Raw genomic sequence first — 23474 nt, 5'->3', positions numbered from 1 at the left:
TGGTTTTTGATCAGCTCGAAGTCTACCTTGTCACCAAACACGATAAGAGATACAACAATGTTAACAATGGTAAAAAATGACGAGTATCGCTAACTTTATTAAATGTATATTCTAGATGCGTTTTTTGATGCTTTATTCGTGAATGTTTGCCGCGCAGAGGCAATATACGTATAGGATGATAATAAAAAATGTAAGTTTCAGCGAATCAACGTTCCAAGAACATTCTTATTAATTCATCTACCTTGAAATACGTTGTGACAACTAAAATGAGTAGCACGAAGATTTCAGCTATGTCGTCCCACGATTTTCATATATCAAGCTTCAACGCGACAATAGGACGGTAATAATAAGAATGAGAAGAAGCATAAAGAAAAAGAACGGTGAAGATCTACAAGTTTCATCGAACCAACATTCCAAGAGCGTTCTTGGCAGTTCACCTACCTCAAAATCCATTCTCCCTCTCTCCTGAGATACCTATGGCGCTTAGCCACGATTTCCAAAGCGTGATTCGAAGGAAAGGGTGCGATCTTACCGCGTTGACAGTATCGCAGGTAAAAGAAGAAAGAGGGAAAATAAAAAAATGAAGATATGCAATAATAAGAGAGGAGTGGCATAACTCGCACATAATGCGTCGCAATTAACCCCCCTCGCTTACATGTAATTTTAATAAGTACGCGTTACGGTATGTATAAATTTGCATAGGCACACAGAACGTAATAAGCACCTGGAATTAATGTTATCGCGCGCGAGGCAGTAGCCGGGATTAAAAATGTGTCCGAGCGTCTGCATGGACGAGAGAACGGTCGGTCCGGTCATGGACCAAAAGAAGGGCAAAAGGAAACTCGAATATATGTATAAAATTCGTGTTGCGATAGCACGTTTACATCGTTTAATATGTACCATATATTTGACTCGATTGTTAAATAATCATCAAGATAGAGTATGATGTGACTTTGCTTTCAAGGTATCAACCGTTTATGAAGTCCGAGTGTCGGTCGTACGTGTCGTCTACTAGCTGCTACAACAGAGGAAGAAAGATGACAAGGAAAAGAGAGAGAGGAAAAGAGATAAACAAGCAGAAGACAAGAAGAGTAAGAGTAAAAGAAAGAGAGGGATCTACGAGCGAATTATCTGGTATTTTCTTTCAGCCTGCGAACGGCTAAGCAAAGGTCAAAAGTTGAGCAATGCTATCCTTATCGATGCAAACACCGCCTTCGCATATGCAGTGCGCAAGCATCGACAGATTGACGGGACTTCTTGCCTTCTCGCGTGAAAACGTTCACGCTAGTCACGCCGGTGCCATTGTCGAAGAAAATCTCGATCGTGCCGCACCAATTTTTCTCCCTGATTTCCGCTTTGCTGTGACACTTTCGAGAAGCTTTACTGTTACTACTTATATATCGACGAATTACTTTCGGTGAATCGTCCAGAGAAGAGAACGATATCGAGATACTCGTGAATCATAGAATGGGTTATAGGAAGCATCCGATTATTAGAATCGTTAAAGATGTATCACGAACGAGAAGACTTATTGCGAGGATCTTGTGTACCCTCGAGACTCGTGCTCGATAGAAGCCGAACGACGAAATTAAGGGAGCACGCATGGTTGTTTCACGTGCGGAACTTCCGGTTGCTGATCCGTGCGAATACACACAAGCGACAAATAGATTGACGATTGCCGATAAAAAGATAGAAACGGATGGAAAGCGAGAGAAGGGGCAAGAGAAGAGAGACTCGAGTCGGTGTACACACATAATGTACGAGTCCTGAGAGGAGTCGGAATCCCTCCCGGAGGCGCGGCGCCGCGCCGCGCCACGGCACGACGTTGTGACTATAAGTAAGTCTCGCGCGGCGCGCCGCGGCTTAATGCCGTTGCCGCGTTCGTGGCGCCAAGAGGAGGGCCCATTGGCGACGATAAGCCTCCTTCGTGTCCGGCACGAACGAGAAAAAGAAAGAGAGAAAAAACGGAGATAGATACACAGCAGTCAGCTTTCACCCGCGTTTCAGCAGTGAATATATATACCCCGTCGGGGTGTGGATCGGAACAGTGTAGATAATACGTAGCTGTCAGTCGTATCCGGCCAGTGTCAGTCTAGAGTTAGTGTCGGCGAACAGAGTGACCGAGTGTCGTTCGCGAGCCACTCAATAACACCTATCGGAAAGATAAACTTTCAACCCTTAAACGTTATCATTCGGAACTCGATGTTATCTGCTTCGTGCGTTTTTTCTCACTTGCTACTCTAGATAAGTTATCTATGTTCTTTTTTTTTTTTTTTAATTCCATTTAAATTCGAATCACCACCGAATCGAGGTTTATGGTTGAAACAACTTTTTAATCCTCTTACAAACCTACTCTTTGCTTCTACTTCAAGTGGATAACCCTTTTATTATCAAGTGATTGTAAAATTACTCGTGTCCTGTGATTCGCGTATTCTATTATTCGATAGTAATAAAAATCGGTGCAAGTGTCAGACATATAGAGTAGTGATAAAGACAGAGAGGGAACGGTGGACCGAGAGGCAGTGGAAGGTGATTGGTATCAAGGGGATACGCATGGTCCGTCCGGACCGGGGAAGATCACCTCTGTCGACGAGCACGGACCTTTCTACTGGTCCGTTTGGATGGTGATCAGCACGGAAGCGTTTTAACGTTCAAACAACCATGTCGGGGCTGCTTTACACGCTTTTAGGGTTGGCGGCTAGCTCGAGCCTTCATTGCGCTGTTCGCCGCGAGATAAGCCCATGCACCTGCCGACAGGAAGCGTTCTCCAGCACCGTTATCAACCCGGCGCAGGCTGCTGTTGCCGCTGTAGCCGCCGCGGCTGCTGCTACGACCGGTAACAATGCCGGTCACCATGGACACGGCGAACGGATCGAGGTCGTATGCGAACGGATGGACTCTTTCGAACAAGTGGCAGGGGCATTAAGGGGCAAATTCACCACCGAGCAACAGATTACTTTGCGTGTTTCTCATTCAAATCTCAGGGATATATCGCGGCATGATTTCAAAGAGCTGCGGATGTCCATTACGAAGCTCGAGCTGAATCACGATCGTCTAGGGTGAGTGTGTAAGTTTAGTGTGCATAAAATCGGGATTGTTTAATATCGTAATTGTTTAGTTTAATTTCTTCCTTCTTTGCAAAGAAATCGTTATCTTAATGTGTATATAAATATCGTGCGTGTAATGTGTCTCTTTTTAATTATTCATAATTATTCGATTATCTTTTCTTGGTCTATTAGTTAGGTCAGGAATCGTGTGTTTGTATTTCTTTCATCCGTGCAGGACTTTAGGGATTTTTCTTTCAGAAGCAAGTATAGCTTGGTTTGATCAATTTGAAACAAAGTACCGTTGTTTATGATAAAAATGAACTCGGAATCGAGCTTCCAATTTTAAGAAATTTTTCTCCATTATCTCGTGGAAATTCCATGGGCTCTCACGAAATGTCGATGAAGAAAATCGTGTGACGACGATAATGACTTGTGGATAAGTGATATCAGCCACGTTTACTCTAACTACGCGGGTACAGTGATCGAGCTACGATCGAGTTTCTGAATTCTTCCACTATTTCTTCTGGATATTATTTAAACCAATTTATTTATCTGCGCAGTTTGGTTTTCATGGAATATTTTCTCCGCGAAAAATCGATTTTTCTACAAATTCACAGTGGAGGTTTCAGCTGACAGAATGACATATATTCAAAGTATTATAATGTTTTATTATTACTGATTTTTCAGAAGAAAGCTTTATTTAACGAAATTAATTAATCAGAAGATTCGAATTGTTATTATAATGTTGGCTTCACACATCCATGTTTAACTATGCGTTGTCTGACTATACTTCGCTTGTCTGACCATAAAGTTCCTCAATCACTGACGAAATATCGTCAGAACTTTCGTAAGGTATGAAATACAAACAGACTGTAGAAGAAGAAATTTGGAGCAACATGTGTAATAGAAAAGAGGAAAAAAAATTTATGACAAGTATTTGTACGTAAATGATTGTCATTCAGAACTTGTAGAAAAGCATGCGTGTGAATACATCGTATACATTGACGATACGAATAACAATATCTTGGCAAAAGGTCATCGTCTGATGTTGCAAGTATTGAGTAAAGACATTTATACGTAACAAAGAAGAAATTCTAATTGATAAAATTATTTTTCAAACTGACTATTATACCGTAATGTTCGATGGTAAAAACCTTTTTGAGTCGTTTAAAGAAACGGATACAAAGTGTCTTGTGGAAAATGATGCGTTTCCAGATAAGAGTGTAGAGTAACAGCAGTGTCCTTCAAATTATAATACATTGATTCTAATGTACGTGTACATTGCTGGAATGTATCTGGAGTAATTACTATAATCTTTGTCCTCATTTATCTTCGGAAGATATTAGTTGCTTTTATATATTTTTACACGGTTGCTCAGATAAAATATTAAATAATACGATGATAGTGGAACGAGAGACAAAATTTTGAACATCTAGAAAGTGCTACATTGTGCGAAACGAATACAACAACTTTTATTACGATCGGCAAAACGACGAAATAATAAAACGACTATAAAAGGTGAAGGTAACATTCAAGCCTTTGTTGAAGATCCTTGAAAAAATAATTGCTTTATCGGGGGAAAAAAAAGATATGAATTCATGCGTTAATATGGTAGATGAAGATTGATCGATCGTTAATTACAAATTTACCGATTAAGGATAAACGTATCAAGAATCGCGAGAATTTCCTCGTTTCTAGATAAATATCGCCGTTTTGTTTTCTCGAACGGGCACAAAGGACGAACACTGGTCTTCCTTGATTATTCTGATACACGGTGATACTTGCCAGATGAGAGAAAACGAAAGTCCTTGACGGACAAACAATCATCGCGAATGCGTCGTCGTTACCCGCGAAAGATAGAAAAAGAGGCAGAGCTACGGGCACGAGAATGAAATCTTAATCGTGTCCGACCTTTTCGAACGAGTTATCAACAAGAAGCCCTCCGCTTATCGTCTCGGAATAATTAAATAACGAAATGCTGTGAGCCAACATTATGTGAATAATTAAACGATAATAAACGTGTTTCGCCTATGTTTTACAATTGAACAATTTCATTGGTCTATTCTTTGTAAACTCGCCTACTTCGATAAGAATTTGCGCAACTCTAGAGACATGACTATACAAGTTGCATGAGAAAAGAGAAAGAAGAAAACGGAACTTCTATAAAATGGAGGATAAACTGATAGACAGTCCATCTTTAACTTTAATTGACAAAATTTTCCCTATAATAGGTTTTTAAACGAATTGATGTATTTTTTTATCACATAAATGATATTTTTGAAATATGAGTGAAAAATGAAATTAATATTATAAACAGTTTTAATTCTAATTTATTTTATCGGAGTTTCATGAAAGTGATGATACGTATCGTGGAAAAATTGTATAACACGAGGAAAATGTAAATTTCAGTTCTACGTCGAGTTATAAGAATTTTTATACCTTGTACTTGATATAAGTCGCAAGTCGATTCTTCCTGCCCTTAACCCGACTATCACGGAAAGATTTAAAACCACTTCGTTAGTCCGTGACTAGGACAATAAGCGATAACTTCGTTTCACTTGAGATAATTGAGGATTGATTGTGTATCGCTTATTAGCCATGTGTTTACAAGGGCCACAAGTTACTCGGTTTTTGGTTGCTGCGTACGGAGATAACGCACTATCGTGAGATGACATTCCAAATTTCTCGAGGACAACAAGATGTTTCACCTCTTTTTCATATTCGAATATCGTCTCGAGCGATCTTAATTATCTTGAGAAAGATAAAATATGTTAAGCAAATGTTTGTACTATTGAATGAAAACAATGAATGTTTCTTTTTCTTAAATAAATAATCTGCAAATTGATCGAATCTTCATTTCGTTCGATTTAATTCCAAAGTAAGTTGTATTTCTTAAATTTTTTTAATTTTCTTATTTACATCTCACGAAAAATCTGTATATCTTATTGTCGCGAAATATCTTCAACATCTTAATTATAAAAGTAAAGATCTTAATTTTGTAATGGACCTATGCTCGAATAATAGAATTAAAAAGCGACTTCATATTTTGTAGGTTCGTAGACGGCGAAGTTTTCGCGGGGTTGGGAAGAACGCAATATCTTAGTCTCGCGGATAACGAAGTACCATCTATACCGAGACATATTCTGTCGCATCTCTCATTGCTGAGGACCCTAGATCTCAGCAGAAATCGGATAAGCCGTATAGACTCGGATGACTTTAAGGTATGCATGCGTACTCATAAGAATCTGTTTGCATCATTTATTAGTTTTCTTCCTCGCGAGTGAATATGTACATACTATGTCGAGACACGTGTTCAGGAATCGAAGCTTGTATTTCTTGTGCATCTCACGAATGCGCGAGAAGTTTGAATCATTTATCGCAAAGTGTCTTCTAACGATCTACGCGAGAATACTAAACACGTGGATACGATCCCCTAACGTATCGACCGTAGTGCGTAAACACGAAGCCTCGTTTATATGCATCTCTTATTTTCTCAGTGTTTTATGCAAATATACTGCCACGTGCATAAGAAAAAGTAAACGAAAAAAAGAAAACGGGTTCATCAGCAATGGTATTTAGCATCGATTGTATGAAGCAGTTTATAAACAGGAAGAACGTAAACGCATCATTAAATGACGAACAGTTTACAAGATTTGATGTAACCTCTGTTGACCGTGTTAACACCGAATTCTATTCAGATATTTCATTTATCGAATTGGATAAATCTGATCTTATTTGCAACGAATAGTATCCAATGTTTTGCATATTCATCTTTTACAATTCCTGTTTACAATGAAACTTTTACGTATACTGTTACATAGTACTCTAATGTGATTCAATGAAATGAATAAATAAATTATGTGGCAATCGTTTGAGATTGGCGCGTGGATTATTTCCGTGAAGTTATACGTAAAGCATCCTATTAAAGATCTATTTCACAGACTCGTTCGCTTATTTTTCTGTACTACTTTGTTTTCTTTTTCTTTTTACTGCTATATCAATCATGTCTATTAAATCAACACACCGTAGGGACAATATATTCTAAGCACGTTTTGCATATTACGCGTGACTTCACGATGTATTTGTAGCCGGCGCGACGTATGAACGAACAATTCATCTCGAAGAGAGGAAGACAGCTAGTAGAGAGCTTGGTGGGGTTCCCCTGGCGCTTGTCGCGCACGTGACCGGCCACGTGCAGAGAATTGTCCGCCAATCGTTCCTCAAACGATTCGTGCTACTTATAGGAATATATATATATATATTTTTTTTTTACCGCTGCCTCGTGTCACTTATCACACGATTCGCGAGTTAAAGAACAATAGAAATATGCAAAAATCTTGTACACGTACTTTTTTTGAATCTCATTCTATTTGGCGATTTTACGAAATAGGTCGATAATTGCGAACATCCCATGTTAAAGAGACAGTTTCAGTTGCTTAGACGAGATACTCGTTGATAAAACAGAATCAGTTATGTATATTTAAATAGTAGATTAACTAACTCTACAAGAGATTAACCCTCCGGCGCTCTTTGATTCATTTTCGATCGGATCTTAAGTTCGAAGATCACAGCAGGGTTAAGACTCGTATCTTAAAGTTTTAATTGCATGGTTAAGAAACGAATTAGTATGTACTAATTGCAAGTATCTATTCCGAAGTAACTAGAAATAAAATACGTTTGAAATGACGCTTACTCATACGTTTTATAGTAAATTAAATATTGTAATATTATACCGTATATATGTAAACAAGGGAAAAACGGACAAGTTTGATGTAACAATACCGTCTATGTGATGAATTATCGGAGAAAAACGTTTATCGCGTGACTGTTGTAAACAGCTGTTGATTCGGATCAATTGGTTTCAGTAAACGCGGATCGCAAACATCTCGGATTCTCATTGGAACATGAACGTCTAGCATGATTCAAAAAATTCTTGCTGTTTAACAATGTTGCTTCAGTATGTAATCCGTGAATACTTATCGTGTAGCCGTCACTCTTGATTAAACGTTGCGCGTTCTCGTATTTAATCACGTTTGTCGACGCTGCTGAATACAATCTCTTTAAATCGCTGTTTCATTTCTATTTCCTTCTTCCTTTTACATTTTTCTTTCTCTTTTATTTTGTTATTTCTTTTTTTTTCTAAACTAAATAATGATTTTATTTTATATAAGACAATGTACATGTAAATATAGCTTGAACCTATATAATTCCTATTTTTTTAACACATGTATTCTTAAAATGCACATTTTACGTTATCATTTTCAGTACAACCCGACATTACAGCATCTCCTGCTGGCCGGAAATGCGATTTCAGAAATGGTGCCAGGCTCGTTGCCACCATTAGTGAAGCACCTACACGTTGGCCGCAATCAGTTACAAAGCCTGAATCGAACGTTACGGTAAGACACTTTCTTGATTACCGAAAATATACGTCCATTCACGAACCTCCTAGAACGTATCGGACATCCTGTTTACCATTCCAACAGTGGCTCTTACTTAATTGGCTCTATTCATCGTTGATGCAACGAGCAGCTCCTCGGACTCGGCCGAATGATTAAGCAAACGTGCACGCAGATTATATGCAAAGGAGAGAACAATTAAGCTTGCGATCTAGTCACGTGTTCGAGAACCGTTTCTTTCCTTTTCTTTCCTCTTTTGTCAAATTTAAATTGGACCCATAAAAAAGAAAAAGAAAATAAAAGAGGAAAAGGAAGTATAGAAGGAAACTGAAGAAATTTTTGGTTCGTTCATTCGATGGAACAAACAAAGATTTGTTCTTTTTGGATTTTATTGGAACGAGAACATCGTCGCCATCCACATGACTTAATCTTGTTTCAGAGATTTGAATCAGTTGGAGTGGTTGCTAATTAACGCCAACGAGCTCACGTCTTTAGATGGCGAGCTACCGTCTTCTGGTCATAACCTGAAGATGCTCTACGCCGTGGACAATAAATTAACTCACTTGCCGGCAGAATTTCGCTACTTACATCGTTTGGAAAGTCTCTATCTTCAGCACAATAAGATTCGCAGTCTCGATGGCACGCTGCAAAAGGCTCGTAGATTGAAGTTTCTCGAACTTTCGTACAACGATCTGCAAGAGGTAATCGATGGTCGAATATAATAAATAACAAATAACTAACTTTCTTATTCAATAGAAGAAAATTATTAAATATACAAGATTACCAATATTTTAGATCATCCTCCCTCCTAAAATTGTAACGAATGCACGTTTTGATCCGACCTAGAACATCGTGTAATAGTTAGTTTTATTTCGGTTTATTAAAACGATTCAAAATAGTTTATTAAATATCAACTGCAAATATGATGTGCTGATATCTACGTAATGGTGGCCTGTACAACATTCAGATACTCGTATGAAGTGCAAGTGCATGATCACGATGTATGATAACGCGTGGAGGCGTTCGTTCAATGTTCCGTGCATTAAGTCAATTACTACATCCTAATGTGATTATTATGTCGTACGCTTCCGTTTCGCGGATTAAATTTTTATTACGATGGACGGTTAGCATGCGATGGTCTTAGCCGTAATTGGACGATTTGATCGACTTCTTGAATCGACCACAAAGGTTTCACTCTTAGCTGTTACTTGTTATTTCACAAATTAAAGCCGATCATATTATTTTAGAAAAAAACCTGTTTCGTCTATTAAATTGATACAGTGAAATAATTAATATTATATCCAACAAAAAGAATGTAGTAATTAACGAAACTTTTAATAGACAGATAATATGAAATATCATCAAAACCTTTGTTCTCAGTTAACGGAAGAAGATTTCCTAGAAGCAGAGATGTTAGAAGATCTGGAGCTCGGACACAATTCTCTAAAATCGTTGGGTAGCGCGGGTAATGGTAATGGCGACGGAAACGGGGGCAACAGTGTCCTTTACCCTCTCAGGTCTCTCAAGTGTTTAAACTTGACGCACAACGAGCTTCGCGAGTTCTCATTCGCGTCACTTCGTGGCCTGCGCGAGCTACGATTGCTCGATCTCTCGAACAACAGAATCGCGCGACTCCACAGAGGAAGAACGCCGTCAGAGGTACGCACCTAATATCCGGACTAATTTACTTCTACCACATACGCAATGAACTATTGCAAAACCTAAAGTATATGTACATTTTTATATAGAGGAACATTCAACGATTTTTGATATTCTTCGTTAAGATGAAAAATTTTTTATATTATAGAATTAATTTTTTGCTTATGAAGATATTTACACATTAAATCATCATTTAAATATTTTATTTCTTCCAAGGAAATTATAGTATAATTTTATATAAATATTTTAATTTGTTCAAGTGTACATTCAATAACTACATTGATAGTTCTCATTGATCATGTATGCAAATACGTCATGCTCAAATGAATAAAAAAGGTACTCTTATATAAGATTACATCGCAAATAATACATATTTTTAAATTCAAATGACTATTTTTAAAGTCGTATTTCAAAGTACTCGATCATTTGAATATGTAAGAGAAGTTTGTTCCTCTTATATTTACAGAACTTAGTAGAAGAAGTTCGTTTCTCTTATAATTACAGAATTTGGTAGAAGAGGAAGGGGAAGAAACGGCGGGCGGAAATATTCAAGATATGCAACTGCAGCACAACGAGCTTCGAAGCTTGGACGGCTCGTTATTCCTTGGAATGAAGGAATTACAGAAGCTGAATCTCAGTTACAACGCTTTAGGACCGACGATTGGACAGCGTGATCTACGAGGCCTCGATGGTCTCAAAGTCCTCGATCTCTCTCACAACGAGCTTACTACACTTGAAGATACGTCAGAGGTATAATATGCGTGAAATTTATTCAAACGTATGTCGTATTTAATCGAATGATCATTCTACCGTGAAGATTTTACGTCTATCTGATTCGTTTAGATACGAGAATATCGAGCCATTAAAGACGTAAGAAAGTATTTTCCATAAAATTTATGGTAAAATAAAACTCGCGCGTGTCTTCAATTAAAAGCTATCGAAATCATCTCCATCAATAATATCATGCTATAATTAAGAAAATATCAAATTCTATTTAAAATGATCTTCCCAAATATCTCTTAATCTATATTTACTAGAAACCTTCAAAAGGTTACTATTAAAGATATAAAATATCTCTAGTTCCGATATAATTTTTCTTTTTACAACAAACACTAAAATCACTTCGATCAATATTGTCATGTTATAACGAAAAAAGTATAATATTCTATCTGTTCAATATTCATTTATAAAGATTATTTATATTTTATTTTATTTTATATTATATATATATTTTATTTTTATTTTATAAGGATGTTATTTAGAACATGATTTTTCTCTTTCGATCAAACAATCTTTGCACAAAACTAATTTATTTATATCTTCAATTTTTTATATATGTCCCCAAACAAATTAAACTTATCCTGTAATAATATCTCGAGAAATATCTTTGTTCATCGCATTATCTTTCGATAATGATTTTTTATAGACGTGGCTTCCTTCCCTGGAGGAATTAAACGCATCGCACAATCGTCTGGTAACATTGTCCGAGAGAGACTTCCGTGGATTTCCTGTTCTCTGCTGGGCAGATGTGAGCGCGAATCGGATACGTACTCTGATGCCGGAACTCGTGGCGAACACACGTTGCACCGTTCACGGTGTGCCTGACGTGCTTCGCATATATCTTCAAGGTAAGATTAAACGTATCCGTTATCAGTGTTATCGAATATTAAGCCATCGTTGAAGCTTGAGTAAATTTGCACTAATTTCTTCAATCTGTTTCCCTGATATGTTTAATTCAAACAAATTAGTAAATAGGTACAAAAATATTTGTGCAGATTAATAACAAAAAATTCAAATAGTGCGAATTTTTCTTGAAAATTCTATAATCTTACACATTCAGTTAATACAAAAGCGTTTTAGTTGCATTTAATTTGACATTTAGTTTCGATTAACAATAAGATTTATATGTAACCAATACTTATTTGCAAAATAATTTATCACAGATAAAAACGAGTAATAGTCACAAGGAAATTCAAACTGTAAGGAGAATGCGGAAGAGTTTTTCCGACGAGTAAAGAAAGTATATTCTCCTCGTCTGTAAAAAATATTTGCAGTAACAGTTTGGACAACTTAAGAGAAAATTGTAATTATCAAAGTTTTCATTCAATGAATATTTGAATTTAAATCTCAAACTAATGTATGCCGATTATACGTGGATAGTAATAATACTGCAGTTGTTATACTTTTTTTCTCCTTTGCAAAATATTATGACTTCTCGATCAGAATTTATTTGTAACACAAAACCGCGCGAACTATTTCCCACTTAATCTAATATTTCCAATCGATGATAAGGTTAAAGGCGAAACTTCATTTAATGAAAGATCAGTGCGCCGTTTCTTTAATAAAGCGCAAACAGCAGTAGATAAAAGACCAGAATTTTCTAGATTGCGCAAACAGCAAAATGGATAAACACAGGTATTTTTGATTTTATAAACGCATCATTTAGGGATATCACTTTGATGAAAGGAACGATGTATTTGTTAATGATCATTCTTCGTGAAATATCTCCAATAAAATATCTCTAGTTCCGATTAAAATGAAGATCTCATTGGACAAAGTTGAAGATTTTCATTCTATTTTAATCTTTGAGACAAAGATACATAATACATAATTCCGCCGACAGATCAACAAAGATGGTATAATCTGTAAAATTCGAAAAATTATAGACATATCATGAGAAGATTATGCATGTTTATGCATTTATGGAAAATTTTATTGCATGAAAATATATAGAGTGCACATAATATACTTAAGATATAGTACCGGGTAAATGTTATAACAAGATATAATACTATGTTATAACTTATAACTAGACTGCAGATTTTTATGTATTCGTGGAAAAGTTGGAGATGTAGGAATTTACAGAATTCACATGAAATATGCAAAAGATATCTAAAGTAGAGTATTCGTTGTAATATTTAACAGATGAAACAAATCCTCGCTTAGGTTTCATTTCTTCAGTTGTCTTCGTATATAATTGACGAATTTCATAACATCTCCTGGAGGATGAGACAAACCCCGATTTAGCTATCACAAAAATTCGTATAAACACTCGTGATCTAGTTAAAAGTTCGAAATCAAAAAAAGAAACAATATAATGTAATATAACATGAATTTCTTATTAATAATCGTTATGCGCAAATACGCGTAATCGTCTGGTTCGTGCAACGACGAGTCATCCGATCGTACGATACGAACGGTCATTCGATTTTGCTTTCCACCCTCGCAAAAGGATAACGTCTTTGTGGAACGCAGACGCGTTGAATGGGCGCCAGTGCGTAATTAATAAATACATCGTTAAGTGTCGCGAGGCCAAGCGTTATGGAAGATGAAACGAGACAGAAAGAGGGAACGGGTCATGAGAATGGCCGGTGGCGGCAGAAAATAAATTATTACTTGATAATAGCGTGGCTCCGTTCGGCTTCAGAGCTGTACATTATTTTGTTATAAGTTACATTTCACGTGATAACCTCCGTCGTGGCGCCATCTCGTATTATTTATTGTATACCGAAGACGGATTGTTAGCTGTTGTTATTGTTAAATATATGTGGGTTTTCATGGTACGGTTATCGTCGTTCAATCCTGTTATCTCGGTTAGCTTCGTTATTTCTCGGTCTCTCTTTTCGTTCACGCTTTCATTGAACGACTATTCCCTCTACATATGAAAATCTCCGATTAACGACAATTCCGTTGCCCCCTGTCATTATTATCGGATTCGCGACACACGATCATATGTTTACGAAGTCTTTCGCGACCGATACGAACTCGGTCATCGAGATGCAAGCAAACATTTTCTATATCTTAGTCAACAATCCGTCTGCAAAAGTTTTTTGGTAGACTTCGAGAAACTATCTGATGATCAGCGATGGGTATTGAAATCATAACAGTTTGCTGTCCACGTAAATTTACTAGTGACTTTAACCAGTAATCGGCATTTTTTAGTAAAAAGATACTAAACTGTCGTAAACTTTACGTAAAGGGTCGACTTGCGCGTGACACCAACGTGATGTCACCGGACACTAACATTTGGCCTGCACTTGTCAACACGTTGGTGCCACCGAACGTGATAGTGTTAACTTAAAAGAGATTCGATGTTTTTCAAATTACTTCGAATGTGATTCGATATTTGATTTTCTTGAAAATCCTATAGGTCTCGAATGTCTTGAAAGTTTCGATAACTTTCATAATCTTCATTTATTATGATATCCCATATGAAATATTAAAAATATAAAAGTTGTAAAAATAGGATATCGAACAGCACCCTTTCAACAACTTTCAGCGTTTCCAAAACTGTAAACCTACCAAATCTACCTATTTAAGAATTAAGTTATAAGAATGTTTCATGTAATTGTACGTGTAATTCGCCACGTACAACGTGTCTTAGAGCAGATCGCTAATCGTGATGTCATAGTTGTACGACTTTTACTGCTTGAAAAGTGTGTTCACTCACGCATGCCAGCCAGACGCCTATCTAACTTCTTGCTTATCTGCCTTTGATACACGTCACAGAATAAAAAAGAGAAGAGTTTCCCCTTTGCGATCTTCCGATGTTTTTTTGCTTGCAGATAATCCGGTGTTGTGCGATCCTGGACTCGCAGACTTGACCGTGGCTTTCGAAGTCAATCACGCGAAAGTCTATGGTGTGGCCAATAATTGTCCAACGACCGTTGCAACTCCCACCGAGCAAACGTCGCCGCTTCCGCCGTTACCACCGACGCTGTTATTGGCCGCCGCCGCGGCTGCTTCCGGAGGAAATGTTTCTTTCGCCGCGACTCTCGAGTAGTCCATTAGAAGTAGAATGAGAATCGTAGGACGCAATCGATGGGCAAAAGAAAATTCGGACGGAAACGAAGAAGAACGAAGAAACGGTTGAGAGGAAGAATTTATTTGATTCGTGGTCGCCCGTTTGCGCGAGGCTACACATGTAATACAAACAATGATAGACATACGTGAGATGGACACGGTGACTTTGAAAAGCCCATTCTATTGATCATTGTGATAAACCAGAAGTGTAAAGAAACGGGCGGTGTGAATCTTGGTATAACCTCGCTTTCAAGTTCGACACCGGCGTTTTAGTTCGTTTAATCTAATCCGCTTGCGTGTATTTCTTGGAAGCATTCGAATAAAAAAAAAACATTGTATAATAATAATAATAGGATAACACATACACACTTATATACATATACACGCATACATACTCACACACATTCATGGAAATCACGAACACTGACGAGACATCTCATACGTCGTACGCGACTAATCCCATAATCGACAGCTGACAACCGTTTACGATCAGACGTCGGTCCTCTAATCGATAGATGTGTACTGCATTTGCTGTAGTAATTATTACGTAACGAGAGATATATATTTATTTTAGCGAGTTTCCAACACATATCATAAGAGGTATGTTTCCTTTTATCAGAACGGAACGATTTCCCACATTTTAGTGTTAGCTACGTGGAACAGTAGAGCACGAAGACTCGAAAACGAACTCCAACGTGTCCAAGAAAAGCAAAAAAGAAAAGAAAAAAAAAGATGTTATATACTCACGCGAGCGTAAGCTGAAAGAGTTGATGAATATCACCTTTGTCTAAGTCGAGGTCCAGAAACAACTTGTTTAAGTTTCTGTTTTATAATAGGTGACATTATTACGCTGTAAATAGTCATTAATTCCGTTACTTCTTTAATACCATGCACCTTGTTTGCGGTAGAGTTAGACGATTCTTCGAGCGTCCATTTCAAATTCCAATTTGCGTCGTATTATTTAGGATTTTCGTCTATTTCTTTTATTGTATTAATGTCTTGAAATAATTATATATATATACATATATAATTTATATATATATATATATACATGTGTGTGTATATACATACACATACACGAAGCTTTCGGGATCGATTAATTAAATTACCTTTTAATCGAGCTCGAAACCATCATCATTTAATCATTCATACTTCAAAGTATTATCCGTAACGCTTATGCGATGTATCGTGTATCATGATTTTTCGTGCTCCCATTGCCTTAGATTATTCATTAATAACATCGGTTGATACGAGTAATATCTAGTATGCCATTACATTGTGTAAGATAATACGTACAATCTTCGTTGACGCATTCAGTATAATAATTGAATATTTATTTTCTGTTAAGCGAAAATATGAAATTTTAAATTAAATATAATAAATAGAGATTTGCTAGGCATTAATCGTATCGAACCCGATCGGACACAGACAACGTGAATACGGCTAGTGTACATCATAGTAATGCATCGATTCCCATCGTCAACGTTTCGATCTTTAATTAAATTCCTGAATGACCGAGTAAATGAACGATCGGGCGGGTCAATAGTGTAAGTGAAATCTGTTAACTGACGTTGTGTACGCGATATGAGCTGATTGGCAGTGGGCGATCAATTGACTCTCTCGTTAACTCTTGCCAATAGGGATGAATTGTTATCAACGTGCTTCTACGCATACATAATAAATTGGCCCTTTCCATGTACGAGTAAGACGCGTAAATATCCCGTAAGTAGCTATGTTAACATCAAAATTGAATGTAAAATACAGTAAATAGTGAAAAATTCAATTTTCCACACGAGTGGTGAAAAAATTAAATTCAACAAATTTCAATCGATTGATATCGTTTGAACACTAACTCTGATGCGATTTAACGATCCAACGCATAATTGTATATTCAAATAAAAACAAAATCATGAAAAATTGAAAATTTCAGAATTTTTTCCAGTATAAATAAAACAACAACATCGTTAAAGGTTTATTTATAATGTCATATGTTCGTCTCTTTTGAAACGATCAATAGGTTTTATACGAAGTATAATTTGATTTTGTCTGTTGCATAGAAATGAGTTTTTAATATATCGACAAGAAAACAGTTGTTAATATCGACTGCTAGCTTCAATAGCTAGGACTTGAAATCGAAATAATTTAATAATAAAATATATTTTAAATAAGAGAATTTTAAAGACGGCAAGAAGTAAAAATTAAATGATCGAGTATTAGATAATATTTATAACAGATCTTTGATAACTAGATAAATAAATATATATATTATAATTTAGTAAAATTAACAATTTTAAATAAACTTAACCACTCATGGAATAGATAATTTCAAATGTATCATATATATAAGTGCCATATATAAATAGAAATCAAGTGGAAACTTCTTTATAATTTTAGTATCTAAATAATTTATCTACACTGTGATTAGCAGTTTACTGTTTCCAATCTGAGCTGTAGGCAAATAGTACATTAAGATACATGTCACAACATATGTATGTAACAATACCACAGATACTTATATTAATAATGAATATATTTTAATAAAATTATACCAATGTTAAGTTTTGCTATGTATAGTGTTGCAAATTTTTCATATGTAATAAGACAATTCAGTTATTAATTTTTATTAATAAAGGCTTTAATCTTATAATAAATAATATCAATGTTATAAATTTATCTGTACCTATGTATATATATATATATATAAGGTTTCAATCTTATTTTGTTTTTAGTAATACTTAACAAAAGTTTCTCTAAGCTTACAAAGAAGTGCAGTTACATCCGAAACTTCTGATTGTTTAGAAAAGTCAATAATTCCTTCAAAGTCACTCAAATGTTCTGCTTTAAGAGTAGGCTGAATCTGTTCCACTAGAAGACATAGTTATTCATACATTCATATTATATCATTTCAAGTAATATATTTGGAATACTTACAAATGGATACTACACATACCTCTCCACTGATTATTACAATTAAGTAACTGTACAAAGTATTTATCTTTTGCATTAGTGTTCTTTATAAAAAAGGAAATTTTAATTTGTTCTTGTTCTTTGTTATTGATTAATTCTATATGAAAGCCCAAATGCTGTTTATAAGTGTGACAAGCAAGTTTAATACTTTTCCAAGTTAATAATTTCTGTTCTTTTCTTTGTTCTGATTCTAAAAATAATGTTTTATAGATTTCTGATACAAAAATTATATTTACAATATGTTTATATATTTATAATAAATACCTTCACGTAAATCAACAATTTCAACAGACAAGCTGTCTCTTTTTACCTTGGCATTATTAACTTCTTCTTCTAATTTTTCTTGCTGTTTAATTGCATTAGTAATCTTTTTATCTATAATTTTTTGTTGCAATTTTGTTGCATCTATATCAGATTTTAAACTTTCAACTTCTTGCTCTAACTCTAATATTTTGTTACCGCTTTGTGCTATTTTCTCTATACATTCTAAAAAAAAACAATATAAATATATTATTAACATTAAGAACATTTGAATGAAAAATTGTACAAAAATATATATGCCATTCAATGTCAAATTGTTTAATCAGTTTTATTAATATACGTGTTCAAAATTATTAATAAGTCAATAATTAAAAGTCATAAAATAGTGGATATTTCTTTATCACATTTGATTATTTTAGTGAGTACTCAAAGGTTTAAAAGGAGGAGTTATGAATTCATTAAAATTTCATACAATACGTGAACAAACATCTATAATAAAATACAATATAATTTAGATCTATCAAACTGAGGAATATATTACATACATACCAGATTCATATGCAGTTGTATCTTCAATTTTAGCGGCAATTTTTGCTCGAAAATCATAACAATGTGATACTAACTTCTGCAACACACTAAAATCTCTATTCTGAAGAACATGCACAATATCAATATTAAATTCTTCCATCGTTATTATATTATTTTTATGTCATAATTACATTATTGCTTTCCTGATCAAGGCACAACGGTTTTAACGTACAGTGTTTACTAGTGTAGCCATTTAAGATTTGAAATAACAATGTTACCACTGAGCTGGACAAATATTACTAGCCAATATCTACATCTATAATCTGCTGTAATATTAATATACAATACTTATATTTTAAATTCACTTTATTCCACTTCTATAAGAAAAACAGTTACATCTTCTTAAAATCTGTACAAAATTCTGATCTCATAAAATCTTACAAAAATAGTTATTGAAATACATCTTGACTGAAGTTAACCGATAATGACCAATCTAAATTGAATGAATTATTTACTATAGTAAGAAAATTTAAACCATAACGCGGTAAATTTGAAATCTAATATTAGTTAAGCATTAGAAAAAAATACGAAAATTTAATCAAAACTGCTTATTAAAGTTTAAAAACTACTTTTATTTTATTTTATTTTTATCAACATACGACCATTTATTTCTGTTGAATGTTCATCTTGTTTACTTAATTTTCAAATAAAAGAAAATTAATGAGTTGTTTGAATTAGGTAACACAGTGTTTAATTTATAAATTGTAATAACAAGTAAATATTATGACGCTATTCAAGCTTTGTTAATGCTTTCATACAGTAAGTTCATTTTTCATTGACACAGATGTTAACCAGAGATAGATGGATATATAAATCGCGGTCATGTTCAAATTACAGCATACATTTTTGACAAGTTTGTTGCTACAAGCATCATCATTCAAAATCATGTTTAAGTTCTTACCAATTTTCGCCATTCTCAGCATTGCTGCTGTTCTCGTACGTATGATACTTCGTTCTTCATTACATTTTTCTTGATCTTTTAATGCAGGCTCTTCCGTTTGATCAATTAAACCAAGTACAAAATGCTCTTAAGGTAAGTATCAATTAATGATTTTTATACATAATGAATTGGAATAGATTTATAACGCTTAACACTATTTAGAAAATTTGAAGTTAGATAATATTTAAAGTAGTAATTTCATTTCAAATTCACAGTAATTACATTTAAAAGTGTTATATATTATTTTCATCTCATCTAACAATATAATTCTTTATAATTACTCTATTATGGTATGAAATGTAATAAAAAATTGTTTGTTAAACAAGAATTTTTTTAAATATCCAAATATAATTACAGTTTCCTAGAAACCTCTTGTAAAAAACAAAATAAGTAAGTAAAAAATATCTAATAATAATGTGAAAAAAAACTGTTACAGCCTAATGACGAATCTCAAGCAAATTCACAAGGAAATAATAGCAATAATGGCAGTGATGAAAATCACAGTAATAATGACAACAGTGGTAGCCAAGATTTGTCCCATGTTGTGGACAAAAGCTTTAAAATTGTCGATGACTTGCACAAGTTTGTAGGATCCATGGAACATATGCTGGAAAATCAATTGAAAAAAGTAACAAACGGCTCCGCACATCTTTTGGAACAAATAAAACAACAGGTCACTAAAGTTATTACCGATATTGGGAACAAAACACAAGAACATTTTCAACATCTCCATAACAAACTCGATAAACTGGAAGAAGATGCCTCGAAGGCAAAGAATATCATTAAACACGAAGTAGAGGACATCATCAAGAACGTTACCAATACGCTTGACAATCTGGAGAATAAAATAAATAATACATTAAGACATGTTAACGAAAAGACTTCCGAAATCGTAAACCACGTGAGGAATGTTACAGAAGAAAGAGTACAGGAATTTATAAATAAAACAGCCCAAGCTATGGCACAAGCGAGACATACTGCTGAAGATATTGAAGAAAAAACTGCTAAGATTTTAAACAAAACATTGTCCGAGTTAAGAAAAGAGGCTCACAATCTTTTGAACAATACCAAAAAATTTATTCATGATGTAATTAATGAAATTGAAAACCAAATTCACGATATCCTCGATAATATGAATGCTTGCATCTTACGGAAGATCTGTGCGATATAATTTACGATGTTTCGGAAGATTCTAAATCTCTATTAGACACTGCAAAGAATAATGTTCAAAATATTGTCGGTGCTATTGTTAATAACACTAACGATGTTGTTGAACAAACAGTTAATAATGTTAAAAGTGTTGCTTCTGGCATTTTCCATGATGTCCACTATGTCGTAAAATTTGGAATAGATAATATGAGGGATAATATAAAAAACGCATTCAACGTTACACACCATATCCATGACAATGTTCAAGACACTATTGCTAACATTATAGGTAACATAAACATTTTACAAAGAATTATTAAACAATTATTGTCGTATTATATTAAAAAAATGAAATTAATATTAAATAATTTTTGTTGTAGATGACGCAGAGGATAGAGCATCCCATAGTTTTAAGATAAATTTAATACATTTTTAATATCAAAATGTTCAGCATATTATGTATTTCTATATCTTATGTTACAAAATATTTCATTTTTACTTCCGTAATTATTCTTTATATTTATGTCTAGTTCCCATTTGGTATCTAAGTAATAAATATAGGCTACTGCATCTTAAATGGAATCAGGAAATCGATGATTGGAAATTACTAAACAAATAAAGTAGTTTTCAATTTATAAACAAGCAGCAGTAGTAAAGAAACGAAAGAAGAAATCAACATATTGAAAATGCACACTTATTGTTTAAGTCAAAAAAACATTTATGTTGTTGCAAATGTAAATAACTGTTATTTGTAGTGTTGATAAAAATAGGTAAATAAAAACTGTGTCTAATTTAATAAATCAACTTATTAAAACATCATGTTAGATTGTGTTTCTGATGATTGCATATCATTCCAACAAGCTATTTCTGTCATTTCCAAATTACCATCTTCTGTCAATGTTAAGATCTGTTTTTCTGAATTGTCTTTAAGTTTCAAAGCTAAATCTGTATCAGAATGTGATACCATCACTGCAGGATGTGTTGGAGCTTCATTAATTTCCACAGGTTGTAAAATACGTACATATATTGGTTGAGTTACAGTAGTATTGTCTATAATTTATAGACATTTTGTAATGAAATGTTTTTCAATTAAAAATATATCTTAAATTCTTACCAGCAGTTAAAATATTCTGAATTGATAAATTTTCAGAATTTGATAATCTTATTATAGGAATATTTTCGTTATGATTTGGAATGTGTGATTCTGTATATGTTTCAATAGTCATAATTGGTACATTTTGCTGCACACTTTTTTCCAAGATTGGGATATCCAACATAGCTTCATCAATATCTTTTAAAGATGATTCTGAAAGGCATTTGGAATACAATTTTCTGAGAATAGAAAAAGTTCATTTCCATCATATCAAAAATGAATGGTGTGAAAAACCTGTTTGTTTATCTTGAACTCTAGTCTGACGACTTATATGTTCTTTCATATTACAATTATGCGATTCTTGTTGACTTTCATAAAATTGTACACCGCATTTATCACAAAATATTTTTTGCTTAACATGGTCTCTAATATGATGCACCATAAATGAATTATGAAGAGTAGTATATTGACACTTATCACATTGCAACCAAATATTACTCTTTTTATGCTTGGATTTTTCAGTAATATTTGAAGATAAGATAACATCTTTCCTACTTTGATAATTAGTTGTAGCTTGAGCGTTACACTTTGTAATTTGTGGTGGTTGAGAACGCTTTTGTTTATCATTATTACCAAGAAGTTCTCCTTTCTCCAAAGAATACTTTTGTTCTAAGAATCTCAAAACATTATCACGTACATTACACATCTCAACATCAAGTCTATCAAGTGTATTAATAAGATTAGCACAACTGCGACAAATTACATCATCTTCTGATATTACTACCAAATATCTATATTATATGAAAAGGATAATATTGCATTTGTATTTTAAAACAGTGCCTGAAATGCATATTATATTCATATAAATGTTATAATAAGATACTACCTTTCACCAACTAATTCTCCAAGCTTTTCTATTACTCTAGTTCTTGATATCTGCGTTCTACATGTAGCCAAGGCATAATGACGCCCTTGAATTTTTGCATCACATACAAAACATTGTATATCTTCTAAGATTTTTGAAATATTGCATTCATTATCAGTATTACAAACGGTTACGTCTGTACAATTGTTGGTAATATCTTCAGAACAAATGTCATGTTGTTGTCCTATTGACAACATCGAAGTTATATTTGCCATTGGACTAATGAAAATAATTATTTTGTAATCGGAATCAAGGTTAGGATACAAAATAGGAAATGTAAGACGTATAACTGTAAGAAAATAATACGAAATAAAAAGTCTATAATTTTGTATTATAAATATTACACTGTACTTTTCTTTTCCATTTTTTATAATACTATGATAAAAATAACGTATTAATGTATGTAATATGTCTTTTGCATAAATCTGTTATAGTACAAAATGATGTTAACTTGAATAGATCTTATGCCACCTTGTGAAGATTGATGAAAATACACACAACTCAAACACCTGTATCATATATATTACCACCAAGGAGTAATAAATATAAGTTACATATATATACATAAAATATTATAATAAAACTAATGCAACAAAATTTGCTATGTATATTAATAGGAAAATTTATTTATTTTTTGAATTAC

At 34.0% G+C, this 23474-nt stretch overlaps 4 protein-coding genes across 5 annotated transcripts; 2 read left to right on the top strand and 2 right to left on the bottom strand.

Moving 5' to 3' along the window:
• Positions 1 to 1284: 1284 nt before the first annotated feature.
• LOC100649210 (insulin-like growth factor-binding protein complex acid labile subunit) lies at positions 1285 to 17562 on the top strand. The gene is made up of 8 exons (XM_003396070.4): positions 1285 to 3059; positions 6100 to 6268; positions 8313 to 8446; positions 8886 to 9147; positions 9827 to 10105; positions 10610 to 10855; positions 11532 to 11733; positions 14671 to 17562. The coding sequence occupies exons 1-8, from the start codon at positions 2662 to 2664 to the stop codon at positions 14886 to 14888; spliced, it is 1908 nt and encodes a 635-aa protein (XP_003396118.1). The 5' UTR covers positions 1285 to 2661; the 3' UTR covers positions 14889 to 17562.
• Positions 17310 to 19799, bottom strand: LOC100649450. 2 transcript variants are annotated; one of them, XM_048406714.1, is made up of 5 exons: positions 19626 to 19799; positions 18686 to 18990; positions 18140 to 18361; positions 17859 to 18065; positions 17310 to 17773 (listed from the first exon to the last, which is right to left on the bottom strand). In XM_048406714.1, exons 2-5 carry the CDS (start codon positions 18822 to 18824, stop codon positions 17634 to 17636), a joined length of 708 nt encoding a protein of 235 aa, XP_048262671.1. In that variant the 5' UTR covers positions 18825 to 18990; positions 19626 to 19799; the 3' UTR covers positions 17310 to 17633. The 2 variants fall into 2 exon arrangements, with proteins under 2 accessions (XP_048262671.1, XP_012164964.1); XM_012309574.3 differs by lacking the exon at positions 19626 to 19799 and having other exon boundaries at positions 18686 to 19152.
• Positions 19645 to 21471, top strand: LOC105665852 (biogenesis of lysosome-related organelles complex 1 subunit 2-like). The gene is made up of 3 exons (XM_020863466.2): positions 19645 to 19757; positions 20101 to 21102; positions 21194 to 21471. Exons 1-2 carry the CDS (start codon positions 19707 to 19709, stop codon positions 20833 to 20835), a joined length of 786 nt encoding a protein of 261 aa, XP_020719125.2. The 5' UTR covers positions 19645 to 19706; the 3' UTR covers positions 20836 to 21102; positions 21194 to 21471.
• LOC100649330 lies at positions 21243 to 23361 on the bottom strand. Its single transcript, XM_012309573.3, has 4 exons — positions 22793 to 23361; positions 22201 to 22697; positions 21928 to 22119; positions 21243 to 21863 (listed from the first exon to the last, which is right to left on the bottom strand). The coding sequence occupies exons 1-4, from the start codon at positions 23044 to 23046 to the stop codon at positions 21622 to 21624; spliced, it is 1185 nt and encodes a 394-aa protein (XP_012164963.1). The 5' UTR covers positions 23047 to 23361; the 3' UTR covers positions 21243 to 21621.
• Positions 23362 to 23474: the final 113 nt, after the last annotated feature.

This window comes from Bombus terrestris, chromosome 6, assembly GCF_910591885.1.
Source record: "Bombus terrestris chromosome 6, iyBomTerr1.2, whole genome shotgun sequence".
NCBI lineage: Eukaryota > Metazoa > Arthropoda > Insecta > Hymenoptera > Apidae > Bombus > Bombus terrestris.
The sequence above is the reverse complement of the archived record's forward strand: the minus strand, read 5'-3'. Positions and strand labels throughout refer to the sequence as shown.